General features: G+C 44.5%; 1 protein-coding gene across 7 annotated transcripts in view; it reads right to left on the bottom strand.

The window, feature by feature from the left end:
• Nucleotides 1-15,754, bottom strand: part of VIT (vitrin) — a 1,755,407-nt gene that overhangs the window by 1,025,172 nt on the left and 714,481 nt on the right. For 6 of the 7 annotated variants that reach the window (XM_069234891.1, XM_069234890.1, XM_069234889.1 and 3 more), the window contains 2 exons: nucleotides 5,873-5,911; nucleotides 5,720-5,776 (listed from right to left, as the gene is read on the bottom strand). In XM_069234891.1, the coding sequence (XP_069090992.1) occupies nucleotides 5,720-5,776; nucleotides 5,873-5,911 (96 nt within the window). The remainder of the gene's footprint in view (nucleotides 1-5,719; nucleotides 5,777-5,872; nucleotides 5,912-15,754) is intronic. The other variant, XM_069234893.1, reaches the window with a different exon arrangement.

The raw sequence follows: 15,754 nt of genomic DNA, 5'->3' as shown, positions 1-15,754 counted from the left end.
ATATGATTTATTTAAAAATGTATACCTTCGGAACTCACTGGTGGATTTGTTCATTCAGTGCTTAGAAATTCATAAAAATAAGATCTAGTTTTATGAATTGGTATTGGATTTCCTTTGTGTGCTGTTTTGCCTCTATTCAATCGTTCTGGTACTTCTAAATGCGTTGCACCTGTTCCTTTGTTAAAGTCTGACTGCTGGAAGCCACAGCTACCCAGAGTTAAGCTAAGCTTTTACAAACAAACCTGACTGGACCCAAGATGGGTTAGTGAATTTATTACAAAGTGAGGTCTCACAACCGTAATATATAATAAACAGCTTCACACTCATGCAGTACGGTAGACAGTTGGAATGTTTTGTCTCTGCCCTTACCTCCAAATTTAGGTATCTGTCGTGAATGATTTAATACAAGCTACTTTTCAGATTTTATGTCCATATTCATGACAGCATGCCGCCCCAACTAAGGCCCTAATTACGCTCCACTTTCACTTTAGTCTGGGTCAGCCTCACCCGACTCTCATATGGAAAAAAAATCTCTGACACTATGGTGAGTTTGGTAATGGGTGGTGACTTAATTTTCAATCAACTAGGTACCGCCCCTTGCCATAACTATTGGAGCTTTCAGAATGTGTTCTTTACAATAGTCTGATTGATCACAATTGCAATGAAAACATTTCTTTGTTTAGAGTACTGTAGTACCACTTGTCCCCAAGGTAATACCACAGTCACTTATATAATCTTTTTTGTACTATGCTTTTGAATTCATATTTTTGCATAAATGGGCACCACTACAGAACACTGCTTTGTGTGAGTTTTGTGAGATCTGTAAGATTAAGATTTTAGCTTGCAAGCTTCCTAACTACAATCCATCCTTATTAGTGCTCCATATGAGGGACTACTAATGAATATTTAGAATCTGTGCTGATATCATCCAAGTATGTACAACGAGTGTAACTATGTAGTAGTATCTGTTGAGGTGCACAGATGACATTTTCTCCTTTTTTTTGTAAATAACCAGATACGACAGTATACGAGTGCTATATATACATATATATATATTTGAGGAGGCCTGCCCTCTGTAGGCAGAAATGCATTGACTCCAAATTGGTACCTAACTACGAAAGACAGCTACCAATAAAAAAGACTTAGGGTCTGAGTACGTTGTTATTTTCTTGAACTACCTCAGGGTGCAATCATGAATACTTGAAGCTTGTGCTTACACCCCAACTAATGTTTCCAAGGATTGTGTATGACATCATGCACTTTAAAACTGTTTCGTTCTTTATATGTAGTAAATATAGGAGGAACAATGCACTTTAGAATAAATCACTTGTGAATCATAAAAACTGTGTTGCATATTGAGGTCAGATGCTGATTGCATATTGAGTTCAGACACAGAAAACAAAGTCAGCATAACTTACAAGGGGGGTAATTAGTGAATTATCCAAAGATTATTTTGCAAATAATTATGTTGAATTTACTAATAGTGACATGGGGAAAATCTTAGGCTGCCTCAGCACGGGGTGAGCAGTGGGTAGGTCGCACCACAATGGTAAACAGGAGGAAGCTGGAGTAGCAGCTTAGCAGCCAGACCAGATCACAACTTGCCTGGGGCTGCTCTTGGCAGTTTGGGTTCCAGGTCATTCTCACCACTAAAGTGGTGAGTGGTGCAGGCCTGGACTATGTTACAAGAACATAGGCAATGCGTTGGAGGGTAAGGTGGAGTATCAGGCAGGTACACCCTTCTCTTTATTAGCCTGGTCCCAAGACCTGTTACTTGGATAGTTGTTAGCTGTGAGTAGGTAAGTAGAATAACACTTTTGAAGATGGGGCTCATAAACTAATTTTTCCTGATGGACACTACAGACCTCTCCTCTCTGCATACTGACATTATGATGCTCACTGCCAGCACCTCGGTCAGTTAGATCCTGTGGTGTACGGGATGGCTCTTGCTTCAGAGGATATTGTTGGTGTCCGAACCCAAAGGTTGGTGGGGGCACAAGTGAGTAACCCACAAAAACTTTTTTTTAATCTGCCTCCTGGAAAACAGTAGTATAACAAAGCGGCCCGAGGAAGTGTCACTGTGCATTTCATCCTAATATCTTTAAAAATACAAGCACACATCATATAAATAAGCAACATTCTGCAATGCCTATTGGTAAAAATTGTTACATGTTTAGAACTAAGTAAAGACAACAGTAACAGCTTTGTTTTTTTCTTTATTCTCAGTGGCCCCTTCAATATGCATCCACGCCTATAGTCTAAAAAGACATGCCCGTTGAATCAATTACTTACTTCTGGTGTCTGCAAGCAGAAGGCAGTATCCACATAGCATACAGGAACAGGCAAATAGGTATACTCAGTAGCTAAAGCAGTAAATTTGATGCATGGAGCTACTTCCTGTCAAGAGTGCCACACTGAGATTTATGAATTCATCCCAATTGTGCATGGACCAGTGGTTTGTCAATTTTTTACTTCAAAATCTATTCAGAAGTCAGAGCTTGGTGATTGTCCTTGTTATTTTACATCTTTGCAGACTAAATTATATGGACACATAGTGGCAGATTTACAAGAAAGTGGCCCATCGGTCCCAATGTTCCTCTTTTCTTGTGTCCCCCTCCCCCTCCACAACACCATGGTTGCGCTGTATTTACAATAGGTTGCACCATGGCATTACCACAATAGTATCAAACGTTTTGATGCTTTTGTAGCCCTTTGCTGCACTAGTGTAAAAAATGTTGATGCTAGTGCAGCAAAGCACAGGAAGGCCCTGAGATTATTATGGGTGCATCACTTTAATACTTGCTCTGAGCAGGCGTCAAAAATGATGGAAAAAATGGCGCAGTGAAATCTTGTACATTTCACTGGACTATTTTCTTAGGCCCTCCCTGAGTGGGAATACACACCTTGCATACATTATGCAGAGGCATAGTGTGGCACAAGGGGTTGCAAAGTGGTGCAATGTGTGCACTGAGCCACGTTGTAAATATAGTGTGGAGGAATGGTCACTCTAACACCACCTTAGCATAAAAAAATGATTCTAAATCAGCATTAAGGGGGCGCTAGGGGCTTGCCAATCTGCCCTATAGTTCTACCTTAACAGAGAATGTAGAAGAAATGCAGACAAGTTTGTAGTGTGGTTTTCACTTCTAAGAAAATATTCAAAGTCCAATGGAACATTCACTGTGTGCATTTGGTTAGTGTTTTGTTTTATTTGCCTTAAGACCATGTTAGAAAAATATTCCATTTGAAGGCAAATATTTGCAGCATAATGTCACTCATATGGCAACTGAAACCACAGAATTTTCACATGCTTCATGCTTTGGTAGACCTGTTAAAAGACAATGGGGCATATTTAAGAACTCCTAGCACTATTCCAATGCCACAATAGCGTCATTTGTTTAACGCGAATGTGGGGTTAGAATGCTGAAAATGACACGCCATATTTACAAAGTGGTGCAATGAATGTATTGCGCCACTTTGTAACACTTTGCACTACATTATGCCTGCACCAGGCATAATGTATACAAAGTGGGCCAAAAAATTATGCAAAGAAATCTAAAAGATTTCCTTGCACCATTTTTTTCAGCACTTTTGACGCCTGCTCAGAGCAGGGGTTAAAAGGAGGCTTCCATTGGTTACAATGGGCCTCTGGGTGCTTTGCAGGATTAGCGTCAGAATTTTTTGTGCTAATCTTTCAAAGAGCCGTTCTAGCGTCAAAAATTTTGCCGCTAGTCCCCTAACTACTGCCATGATGCGCCGTATTTTAAATACGGCACACCCATGGTGGTGTTAGCTGGGTGCTAAGGGGTGCAAGAAAAGTGGTGCTGCATTGTGTGCCCCAATATGTTATACTGCAACTCATTGCCTAATATTTTATAAGTGCAGGGACCCAAAGTTTTGGTCAGAAAACAATGGTTGGAGCTCCTTTCTCCATTTGTCCCCGTTTTTCCGTTGTTTCGCTTGCTCTGTTTTTCCCTCTTTTGTGTTTTTCGTGGTCTTGCTCTGGGTCAAAGCCTGAGGAAGAAAATAAGTCCATATCCCCAAAATGGAGTACCGTTGCACCCCACCTGCAGCCACCGGTTCAAATAAAGCACTGCTGCAACTGTTTGATAGAATTCCTACTTTAAGTTACTATTCTACTAATGGTCGAATACAATCACTAATTTCTTAACAATTGTTAATTTCTGTTCAAACAGTAATGCCCTTTACATCACATACAGCCATGTTCCCCTGCACTGATTACTCAACTGCATGTATCTGGTATTCTGTTTGTAATTGTTGGTACTAGCCTCACACTACACTAAAGTGTGTATAGGCCTAGAAACATCCCTTGACATAAGAGAGGTACTGGACCTGCAGAAGTGAACAAGAAGTGCCCTCAATATACCAACAGTGGACTACTTCCCTGTCAAGCATTTAGTACATAGAACAGAGGTGGCACAGTACAATGTTTTGGGAATCCATAATGTTGCCAGCTCTTGTTATCAATGCCACATGAGTGGAGGCCTACTGTCCCACTCATGTGAAGTTCCAATACTATGCAATTACCTATATCCTAGCACTAACATCCCAAGTGTATGTTGTGCATGTGTGTGCATATGGCCTGTGTGGCACATGCATAGAATGTTTGAGTGAACCAAAGTAATGGAGGCCTGTGAGCTCTGTGGCTTTAAATAAACTCAGCAGTCAGTGTGCTCGCTGTGTGTCCCAAATAGCAATTATTAGTGGGTGGGACACAGGTCCATGAGAGGTGTCTCATTGCTATTAGAATTAATCTGAGCCCAGCTAAGTTGCTTACTTTACTTCAAGTGAAGTCAGTAAGGGTTTCTCACAATACCTGTTGCTCGAGCATGAAGTTGTTTGACTACATGTCCATTTAAACTGTAGCATCTCAGAAGAGCAAAAAGAGCAATTGTCACACATGTGGCAATTGTAATTACTATTTTGTGATTGGGACGTACTCAAAAGTTGAATTGCTAACAGCACCAAGGTTATGAATAGGAAATGCTGGATACAAGAGAAAGAGTGAAGGAGGCGATGCAAGTAAGTGTATACAGAAAGAGAAAGTGAAAAGACGGTAGTGAAGAGAAAGGAGATGACTGTGAGACATGCAGATAGATGATTTCAGAAACAGACTGCATATGTAGGGGTCTGAAGGGGAGAACGCCAGTGCTTGAGGAACTCTGAAGGTCATTACCCCTTCCACAGACCTCATAACATTCAATTCACAGAAAACTATTTTTAGAATGAAAACATTTTCAGCAGTGTTTATTCACAACACAATCATTTTTATGGAAGTCGAAGACCTGATAGTGTAGCAAGATTTGGAAACACCAATATGTCTGGAATCGTGTGTGTATATGTTCATTGTTGTGTGAAATGTCTGGAAAAGTGGTCATTGCTTTGGTTTATTCGGAAGAAATGTAAAATATTTGCCAGTATAATGTCACTCATATGGCAACTGAAACAATAGAAATTTCACACATATACAATCTCGCCATCACTACCACTAAGAGTCATGTGTTAAAAAGGTTTTACTTGGCCATGTTTGCAGAGCCAATATAAGGCGGCCCTCAGGCCATCAGAAGTAAACCACCCCTAAGACTGAGGCACAGTAGCCCATTCTTGCCCTGTGCCATTCCACCCTCCACCTCCAAACAGAATTGGGCAGTTATCATCAAAATAATGCCTAATTAACAAAGGGAAACAGTTAAAATACCTGTTTTGATACGAGCAAAGTCTCTGTTACTTGCAGAGGTTGATGCAGACCTGAATACTGTAAAATATATTCAAAAAAGATCAGGGAATTGTAATAATAAAGATCTCTTTGTATTAAATAAAAGCAATATGATATTATTCACTATACACTTACCTTGATTATGTCCCCTGCCTGTCGCAGACTGTACGTGACCTAAAACACCAATCACAAGCAGTTAGCCAAATCCCAGCTCCCAATATTTCTCATAATTATTTCAGTAGTAGACAAAAGACTTATAGCTTTTCTAGTTTAAACCTAATATTATGAATTTTATGGATTTAATTAATGCTGATTCCAACTGGTAGTATCGACAGAGTGCTCCTCTCCACGGCTATTGGGAGAGATGGGGGAACAGCACAAGAGAACTAGGACATATTTACCAGAATTCAATTGGATGTCAAGTAAGGGATAATTCAAGACATTTGGTTGAAGAGGTGTGTTTCCTAAGTTCTGCTTCTTTCGAACGTGTGTGTGAGGACAGAGGGCCAGTTGTATTATTTTCCAGAGTGTTTAACATTTTGAAGAAAGAGGAATGTACTATAAGGTCTCAATGCTTTGTAAATGTTACCAAAACTTTGAGGGCAGATTTATCATTCTTTCACTCAGCGCACCACAGCAAGCCACCATGCTGCACTGTGCTACGCAAAAGCAGGAATGTGCCATATTTAACATGATACAGCAAATTCCTGTCCTTTTTTTGCCCTGGCTCTCAATGTGCTGCCTTGTACCAATGCAGCCAGGGTGCAAGGGTGCCTAGATTGCCCGAACAATTGTGCTTGTGCAGGAATGAATACCTCCCTGCACAAAAAACTATTTTCAGAGGCATTTTCATCTTTCAAATTGAGGTGCAGAATGCACCACATTTTGAAAGAGGAAACAATGAGAAGAAATAAAGATTCTTCACCTCGTTGCACCTTCACTGGGAAGTCTTAGCATTTTGACCCATTCCCAGGTTTACCGGTATTGGTAAATCTGGAAATGTGCTAAAATCCGTAGGTGAATGCATGGGAACCTCCACGCTCCACCAATGGAATGCCTTCCTGGGGAAGAGTAAAGCAAGCGAGCAAATTGTGCTGCCTTGCGTTACTCTAGATTTACCAAACTACTCAGGGCCCAACAAGGTGGCCTTAAGTGGCTTGATAAAATAGATTTTTTGTTGCCTTGCCCTTGAGTCCCCTTGCGTGGTGCAAGGGTGATGCAACACAATGATAAATATGCCCTTTAGGCCCAGATTTAACAGAAAATTATGGAGGGCAATGCTGCACTAAAATTGGCTGCGCCTGCTCTGTCATTTTCACAACACAGGGATGCGCCATATTTAAATGAATACGCCACACCCCTGTGTTGTCCCCTACGCTTACTAAATTTGAAGCCGAGTGCCAACGCAGCCACCCTTGCACCATGATGCAAGGATGGCTGCGCAGAGGGAGAGATTGTTTTTGTGCAGGAAGGGACACCTTCCTACACAAAAACAATATTAAATGGCGATTTGCTCTTTCTCTGTGTGCTGCAGAATGCAGCACATATATAAAGATCAAAAAACGAGGAGCAATAAAAGTATTTCTCCTTGTTGCGTCATGCTAACGCCAACCCAGGATGGCATTAGATATTGCCGCTGCCTCAGGTTTACTAAAACGTGTAAATCTGGGGCAGCGTCAAAATACATGGGGTGTTGATGCGACACGCCCACAGCAACACCCATTGCACGCCCCTTCCTCGCAAAGTGCTGTGTGGGAAGGGGCCGTATTTACAAGGTGGCGTTAAGCCACAAAAAGTGGCTTAACACCACCTTATAAATACGGTGCTGGGCATAGCGTCACTGGAGCATCACGAAAAGTGATGCTCGAGTGGCAATAGGGGCTCTTAAGTATGCCCCTTAGTGTAACACATCTGGCTGTGATTAAACACAGGCAATCTCCTAACAAGACACAACATACCTTACTCTTTTTACAGACAAACAAAAAATTCTGCAAAAAAACATGTCTACGCTGGCCGAATTCCTCTCTCAATTACTTGCCCACACAATACATTTTGGGTACTTAGCAATGTGCTTTTAGTATTTGACAGTGCTTACAAATAGGATAAAATAACCCATATTTCACACTGCCTTGCTATGTGGTTTGTTTAAGTAAAATCCTACTTTTAATACACTAGGGCCCATATTTACAAACAGCGTGGGCCGCCAGTGCATCACTTTTTGTGACACACCGGTGGCGCAGGCTGCACACGCATACCTACAAGGCCTTGCAAAGCCACTTTGTGTGGCTTTACATGGCCTTGTATATATGGAGTAAGGCAATGCAGCACAACTCACTGTATTGCCTTACTTTGCATCAGAGAGGAGTTTCCATGGATGTTGCATAGGTGTTCTCACGCAATACCCATGGATGTTGACTCATTCCCAGATTTACAAGGTTTCGTAAACCTGGGAATGTGTCAAAAGCCTATTCCTCCCAAGGGGTGGTGTAAGAGTGATGCAACGGGGGGAAATATCTTTATTTCTCCGCGTTTTTTCCTCTTTCTGTGTGCTGTGTCCTGCAGCACACATAGAATGAGGAAATCGCCTCCATGGATTGTTTTTGTGCAGGAAGGTGTCTCTTCCTGCACAAAACAGTCATCCCTTTCCCGTTGGCACAGGGTGATGGAGCAAGGCACTTGCTGCACCGCCCTGCGCCATGGGCTTTGTAAATATTACCCTAGGTACAAATAATTTGGCACCACAGGGAAAACAGTTTCTTAAAAATGAAAGTTATCATAGACCATTCAGGACTTCCAATCTAGAGAAAGTGGAAATTTCAACATTTATTAGATAACAATATTATGAATGGCTGAATTTTCCATATAGGCAATACAATTGCGAAAGGGGATGTTTCCACCATTAGAGGTTATAGGAAAAAATATAAATAGACTTATCTTAAAGCCAATGACGAACGGAATAAACTGCACTGAGAAGATATATATGATGTTGCAGTCAATAAAGATTCTAGGCAATTTTGGCAACGGGCAGCTAACACGGGGTAGAGCCCTGCAACTCGTCTAGTGGACTCTATTCACTCAGAGACCTGGAATAAACATTTCTCAGGAGTGTGGAAGATAATACCTCATTGAAATCATTATTATACCCTCTTCCCTCTCCAATAACTATAGGGATAAATGAGACAGTGAGGGCAGTCAAGTTGGTAGCTGCTGGAAAAGCTGCAGGGCTTATGGGATCCCCTGGGATCTTTATTTATCTGTCGTTGAGAGCTGGGCCAAATATATATAAATGCTAACTACCCTTATTTTAGCAGAGATGGAAATCCTGCAAAGTTGGAAAGCAGTTGATATTGTTCCTGTAAGAAGAGTCAAGGAGACTCCCCTTGAATTACAAACCAATTAGCCTTCTTGATGTTATGCAAAAGTTTTATAACAGGCAGATTCTGTTCCAGCGCAACCACTGGTTTAAGGAGCATGGAGCTCTGTCTTCCCTGCAAGCGGATTAAGAAGCCAGATAAGTATCTTTCAACAGGTTTTCAGATTCATTAACATCTAGTGGAAGAGAATCTTAATTAAAAACATCTCATCTATACTTGGTTTTCGTGGACCTGAAAATGGCATTTGACCTGGTCCCCTGCTGTAAACTGTGGGAAGTTCTAAAAGATAGTGAGGTGCCACCAGACCTCCTGGACATCATCAGGTAATCTGCACCATGACACTGATGCACAAGTCCAATGTGGCCTGGGGCACGGGCGGGATTAACAGACTGGTTAGGAATTAACAAGGGCAATCACGAGGGTTGCATCCTCGCTTCAACTCTTTTTTTTTTTCTATCTAAGCAGAGTGGTTGCTTATTTGGTAGATTCTATGAGTGATGCCTCGAGGCTGATGGGTAGGAAGATTCCCTTGCTTTTATTTGCCAATGACATGCTCCTGATCTCTAAAACCGTGTTTGGTCATTGTAGGAAGCTGGCCTGGTTTGTAGTGGGTACCTTGGGTACTCACACCAGGTCCAGTTATCCCTTGTTAGTGAATGTAGTAGTGTTCCAGCAGCTTAGGCTGATAGAGGTAGCTATAGCAGAGCAGCTAAGACTGAACTAGGAGACATGCAAAGCTCTTGCAATACCACTTATATTTACACAGAACTTATACACAAGTAAAGACAATACTCAGTGTTACTAAAAATAAAGGTATTTATTTGGGTGACACAGTACCAGAAATATCTTAGAGACAATACTACTTCTGGAGGTAAGTATTAAACACAATATATACACTAGACACCAAAATTAGACAATTAAATAGTCAAAGAACAATGCAAACAGTAGGAAATCCAATTGAATGCAATGGGAGAAAATAGGTAAGGGGCAACACAAACCATATACTAAAAAAGTGGAATGTGAATCACAAATTCCCCCCTAGAAAAGTGTAGTGTGTGCAGAATCGCTGGGGGAGTGAGAATACAGTAAAGGTAAGTAAATTACCCCACCCCAGAGCCCAAAAAGCAGGAGTAAAGTACTGCAAGTTTCCTTAGGACACACTACACCTCGGTTTGGAGAATTTGCAGTTGCCAACTAAGTCTGCAAAGAACAACTGCTCTATTATTGGACCTGAAGACATTCAAAGGAAGGGGACCAAGTCCAGAAGTGAAAAGAAGTTCAAGGAAGGACAGAAGCCCCTGCCAACCCAGAAGAGGGTGCAAAAGAAGAGTCCCTGGTTAGTTGAAGACTGCAGAAATGCACCCTAGGAAGATGCCAGTGGGTTCCTGCATAAAGCAAAAGATGTCACATGGCGTGAAGATTGTTGCAGTTGAGATTTTGTGTTGGAAGGCACCAACAAAGCCTTGGCTATGGCAAAAGTGAAATTTTCATCAAAATGGCTCTGGATGGATCCAGGGGGGACCTGGGGGCCTCAACTCTGTGTGAGGAGGAAGAGGGGGCTCTCAGTACTTTTAAGAGCCTTCTGGATGCCAGCCAGCACCCCCAGAAGCAACACGATCTGGGTTCAAAGGAGGTGCAAAATGCAGTTGATGCAGCACAACAAAAGAAGGTCCCACGCCGCTAGAGAACAACTCAGCGAGTTGAGCATCGCAGGGTGGAGTGCTGGGGATCTGGGCCAGGCTGTGCATGAAGGAATTTTGCAAAGAGTGCACAGAGGCCTCAGGAGGCGACGAAGACACAAAACACAGGGGTACTGTAGTTCTCGGGGAAGACAAGGTCTTACCTCCTCCAAATTGCATCAGCAGGACCTCAGGACAGTGTATGTTGATGATGTCCACCCTCTATGTCCTTAGGAACACTCTCGTCACCGTGAGTGGAGTCCCAGGGTACCAATGGTCGCCTTGGAAGGTGCCTGCTTGGAGCAGGGGATTGACTCCATCACTCCACAGGAGATTTATTCGGTCCTTCTGGTGCAGGATGAAGACAGGGAGTCCACAGAGCATACACACTGTGGAAACTGTTGCAGTTGCTGACTTGAAGCTGTGGTTGCTGAAGAAAAATGTCTCTTGTAGACACTTTGTTGCAGTAACAGCGTTTCTTGGAGTAGGATGTGGTTGATGCGAGGTCAGAGGATGCTGAAGTTGTTGCAGAGGATTCCTGAAGGAAGCTTGCAAGCAGAATCTGAAGCGAACCCACTGAAGAGACCCTAAATAGCCTCGAGAAGAGGATTGGCTACCTTATCAGTTATGGCTCTATCAGGAGGGGTCTCTGACATCACCTGCTGGCACTGGCCACTCAGAGCCCTCCAGAGTGCCCCCACACCTTGCAAAGCAAGATGACTGAAGTCTGGGAAACACTGGAGGAGCTCTGGGCACCACCCCTGGGGTGGTGATAGACAGTTTGTCCAGTTTGCCACCAGAGCAGGGGAGAAAGGGTCCCTGAACCGGTGTAGACTGGTCTATGCAAGGAGGGCACCATCTGTGCCCTTCAAAGCATTTCCAGAGGCTGGGGGAGGCTACCCCTCCCCAGCCTGTAACACCTATTTCGAAAGGGAGACGGTGTAACACCCTGCTCTCAGAGGAAATGCTTTGTTCTGCCTTCCTGGGACTGGGCTGCCCAGGCCCGAGGAGGGCAGAACCCTGTCTGTGAGGTGGCAGCAGCTGTAGCTGCACTGCAAGCCTCAGAGAGCGGGTTTGGCAGCACTGGGGGTCCATGGAATTGGCCCCCAATACCAGAATTAGATTGGGGTACAATTTCTCAATCCTAGACACCTCACATGGCCATATTCGAAGTTTCCATTGTGAAGCTACATATAGTTATTGACCTATATGTAGTGCATACTTATAATGGCGTCCCGCACTCACGAAGTCCAGGAAATTGGTCCTGGATAACATGGGGGCACCTGTGCTAGTGCAGGGGTGCCCTCACACACAGTAACTTTGCACCTAGCCTTCAGGGTTTGAAGGTTAGACATATAGGTGACTAATAAGTTACCTGGTGAAGTGAAAATGGCTGTGAAATTGTGTTTACACCATTTCACTCAGGCTGCAATGGCAGTCGTGAAGACGTTTTTGTATGAGCTCCTTATGAGTGGCAAATGACATGCTGCAGCCCATAAGGATCTCCTGGAACCACAATGCCCTGGGTACCTAGGTACCTTATTCTAGGGACTTAGAAGGGGGGGTCCAGTATGCCAATTTGGAGTGAAATACTGGGTACAAATTTGGAATCACAGAGAGCATAATCACTGGAGTTCTGGTTAGCAGGACTCCATTGACACAGTCAAGCATACAGACAAAACAGTAAAACATACTGACATGTAAGCCACAAACTATGAGCACTGGGGTCCTGACTAGCAGGATCCCAGTGAGACAGTAAAAACACACCGACAAACAGGCCATAAATGGGGGTACCCATGCTGAAAGAAATCCACCTTTCTTCACTGGGAAGCTTAAAAGACTCACTGGATTGTGTGTCTGCTTTTTGCCCAATTGCCAGCTGCTCCTGGACTCTGGTCACACTTGGCATTGCTGGGCTATCCGGAGAAACTGCCATTTAAGCTACTGGCTTAGTTGTGCTTACCTGGCTACATGTTGGAAGGACTGCCACTGGTTTAACTGCCTTTGTGTGCTGGCATGCTGCCTGCACTCTTCCCTCATGTCCACAAGTGTTCTATTGGCACTTTTATTTCTGCCTGTCTTCATCCTGCACCAGAAGGACCGAAGGAATCTCCCATGGAGTGACAGAGTCACTTCCCTGCTTCAGCAGGCACCTCTCTGCAGCGACGACTGGTACTCTGGGTCCCCTCTCCTGACAACGAGCGTGGATCCTGGAACACAGGTGGTAAACCAAAGTGACCCTGACTGTCCAAATTAGGTGGAGGTAAGAGTTTCTCTCCACGAGCCAGACAGTACCCCTGTGCACCACGTGTGTTGGAGGCTGCCCTGGCTTATAGTGGGTACTTGATGGTACTTACACCTTGTGCCAGGTCCAGTTATCCCTTATTAGTAGATTAGTATTGTTCTAGCAGCTTAGGCTGATAGAGGTAGCTATAGCAGAGCTTTCTTCATGGCTTCCAGTGCAGGATGAAGGCAGTTTTGCAGACATCCTGGAGCAATCATCGGTCGATCCTTGGCAGAAATCGAAGAGAGAGGTGCAGAGGAACTCTGCTGAATTCTTGCAAGTCGTTATCTGAGGAGGGGGGGTTTTGACGTCACCTGCTGGCACTGGCCACTCAGAGGCCTCCAGAGTGCCCTCACACCTTTGGATTCAAGATGGCAGAGGTGTGGGACACACTGGATGATCAATGGGCACCACCCCTGTGGTGGTGATGGACATGGGAGTGGTCACTCCCCTTTCCTTTGTCCAGGTTAACGTCAGAGCAGGGACTGGGGGTTACCTAAACCGGTGTAAACTGGCTTATGCAAGAAGGGTACCATCTGTGCCTTCAAAGCATTTCCAGAGGCTGGGAGAGGCAACCCCTCCACAGCCTTTAACACCTATTACCAAAGGGAGACGGTGTAACACCCTGCTCTCAGAGGAAATGCTTTGTTCTGCCTTCCTGGGACTGGGCTGCCCAGGCCCCAGGAGGGCAGAACCCTGTCTGTGAGGTGGCAGCAGCTGTAGCTGCACTGCAAGCCTCAGAGAGCGGGTTTGGCAGCACTGGGGGAGATCTGACAATTCTTACACAGGCCTGCCAGTGCAGCCTGAGTGAAATAACGTCCACGTTATTTCACAGCCATTTACCACTGCACTTAAGTAACTTATAAGTCACCTATATGTCTAACCTTTACCTGGTAAAGGTTGGGTGTTAAGTTACTTAGTGTGTGGGCACCCTGGCACTAGCCAAGGTGCTCCCACATTGTTCAGGGCAAATTTCCCGGACTTTGTGAGTGCGGGGACACCATTACACACTTGCACATACATATGTCACGACATATGTATAGCGTCACAATGGTAACTCCGAACATGGCCATGTAACATGTCTAAGATCATGGAATTGTCACCCCAATGCCATTCTGGCATTGGGGAGACATTTCCATGATCCCCCGAGTCTCTAGCTTAGACCCGGGTACTGCCAAACAACCTTTCCCGGGGTTTCACTGCAGCTGCTGCCAACCCCTCAGACAGGTTTCTGCCCTCCTTGGGTCCAGCCAGGCATGGCCCAGGAAGGCAGAACAAAGGACTTCCTCAGGGAGAGGGTGTAACACCCTCTCCCTTTGGAAAAAGGTGTCAGGGCTGGGGAGGAGTAGCCTCCCCCAGCCTCTGGAAATGCTTTGATGGGCACAGATGGTGTCCATCTGTAGGAGGCTGGACTGGCTTGTAGTGAGTACCAAGGGGTACTTGCACCTTGCACCAGGCCCAGTTATCCCTTATTAGTGTATAGGGTGTCTAGCAGCTTAGGCTGATAGATAATGGTAGCTTAGCAGAGCAGCTTAGGCTGAACTAGGAGACGTGTGAAGCTACTACAGTACCACCTAGTGTCATATGCACAATATCATAAGAAAACACAATACACAGTTATACTAAAAATAAAGGTACTTTATTTTTATGACAATATGCCAAAGTATCTTAGAGTGTACCCTCAGTGAGAGGATAGGAAATATACACAAGATATATATACACAATAGCAAAAATATGCAGTATAGTCTTAGAAAACAGTGCAAACAATGTATAGTTACAATAGGATGCAATGGGGAAACATAGGGATAGGGGCAACACAAACCATATACTCCAAAAGTGGAATGTGAACCACAAATGGACCCCAAACCTATGTGACCTTGTAGAGGGTCGCTGGGACTATTAGGAAATAGTGAGAGTTAGAAAAATAACCCTCCCCAAGACCCTGAAAAGTGAGTGCAAAGTGCACCAAAGTTCCCCTAAGAACAAAGAAGTAGTGTTAGAGGAATAATGCAGGAAAGACACAAACCAGCAATGCAACAACTGTGGATTTCCAATCTAGGGTACCTGTGGAACAAGGGGACCAAGTCCAAAAGTCACAAGCAAGTCGGAGATGGGCAGATGCCCAGGAAATGCCAGCTGCGGGTGCAAAGAAGCTTCGACTGGACAGAAGAAGCTGAGGTTTCTGCAGGAACGAAAAGGGCTAGAGACTTCCCCTTTGGTGGACGGATCCCACTCGCCTTGGAGAGTCGTGCAGAAGTATTTTCCCGCCGAAAGAATGCCAACAAGCCTTGCTAGCTGCAAATCGTGCATTTGGCGTTTTTGGACGCTGCTGGGGCCCAGGAGGGACCAGGAGGTTGCAAATTGGACCTGAAGAGAGAGGGGACGTCGAGCAAGACAAAGCGCCCTCACTGAAGCAGGTAGCACCTGGAGAAGTGCCAGAAACAGGCACTACGAGGATGCGTGAAACGGTGTTCGCCGAAGTTGCACAAAGGAGTCCCACGTCGCCGGAGACCAACTTAGAAAGTCGTGCAATGCAGGTTAGAGTGCCGTGGACCCAGGCTTGGCTGTGCACAAAGGATTTCCGCCGGAAGTGCACAGGGGCCGGAGTAGCTGCAAAGTCGCGGTTCCCAGCAATGCAGCCCAGCGAGGTGAGGCAAGGACTTACCTCCACCAAACTTGG

Source organism: Pleurodeles waltl, chromosome 5 (assembly GCF_031143425.1).
Source record: "Pleurodeles waltl isolate 20211129_DDA chromosome 5, aPleWal1.hap1.20221129, whole genome shotgun sequence".
NCBI lineage: Eukaryota > Metazoa > Chordata > Amphibia > Caudata > Salamandridae > Pleurodeles > Pleurodeles waltl.
The sequence above is the reverse complement of the archived record's forward strand: the minus strand, read 5'-3'. Positions and strand labels throughout refer to the sequence as shown.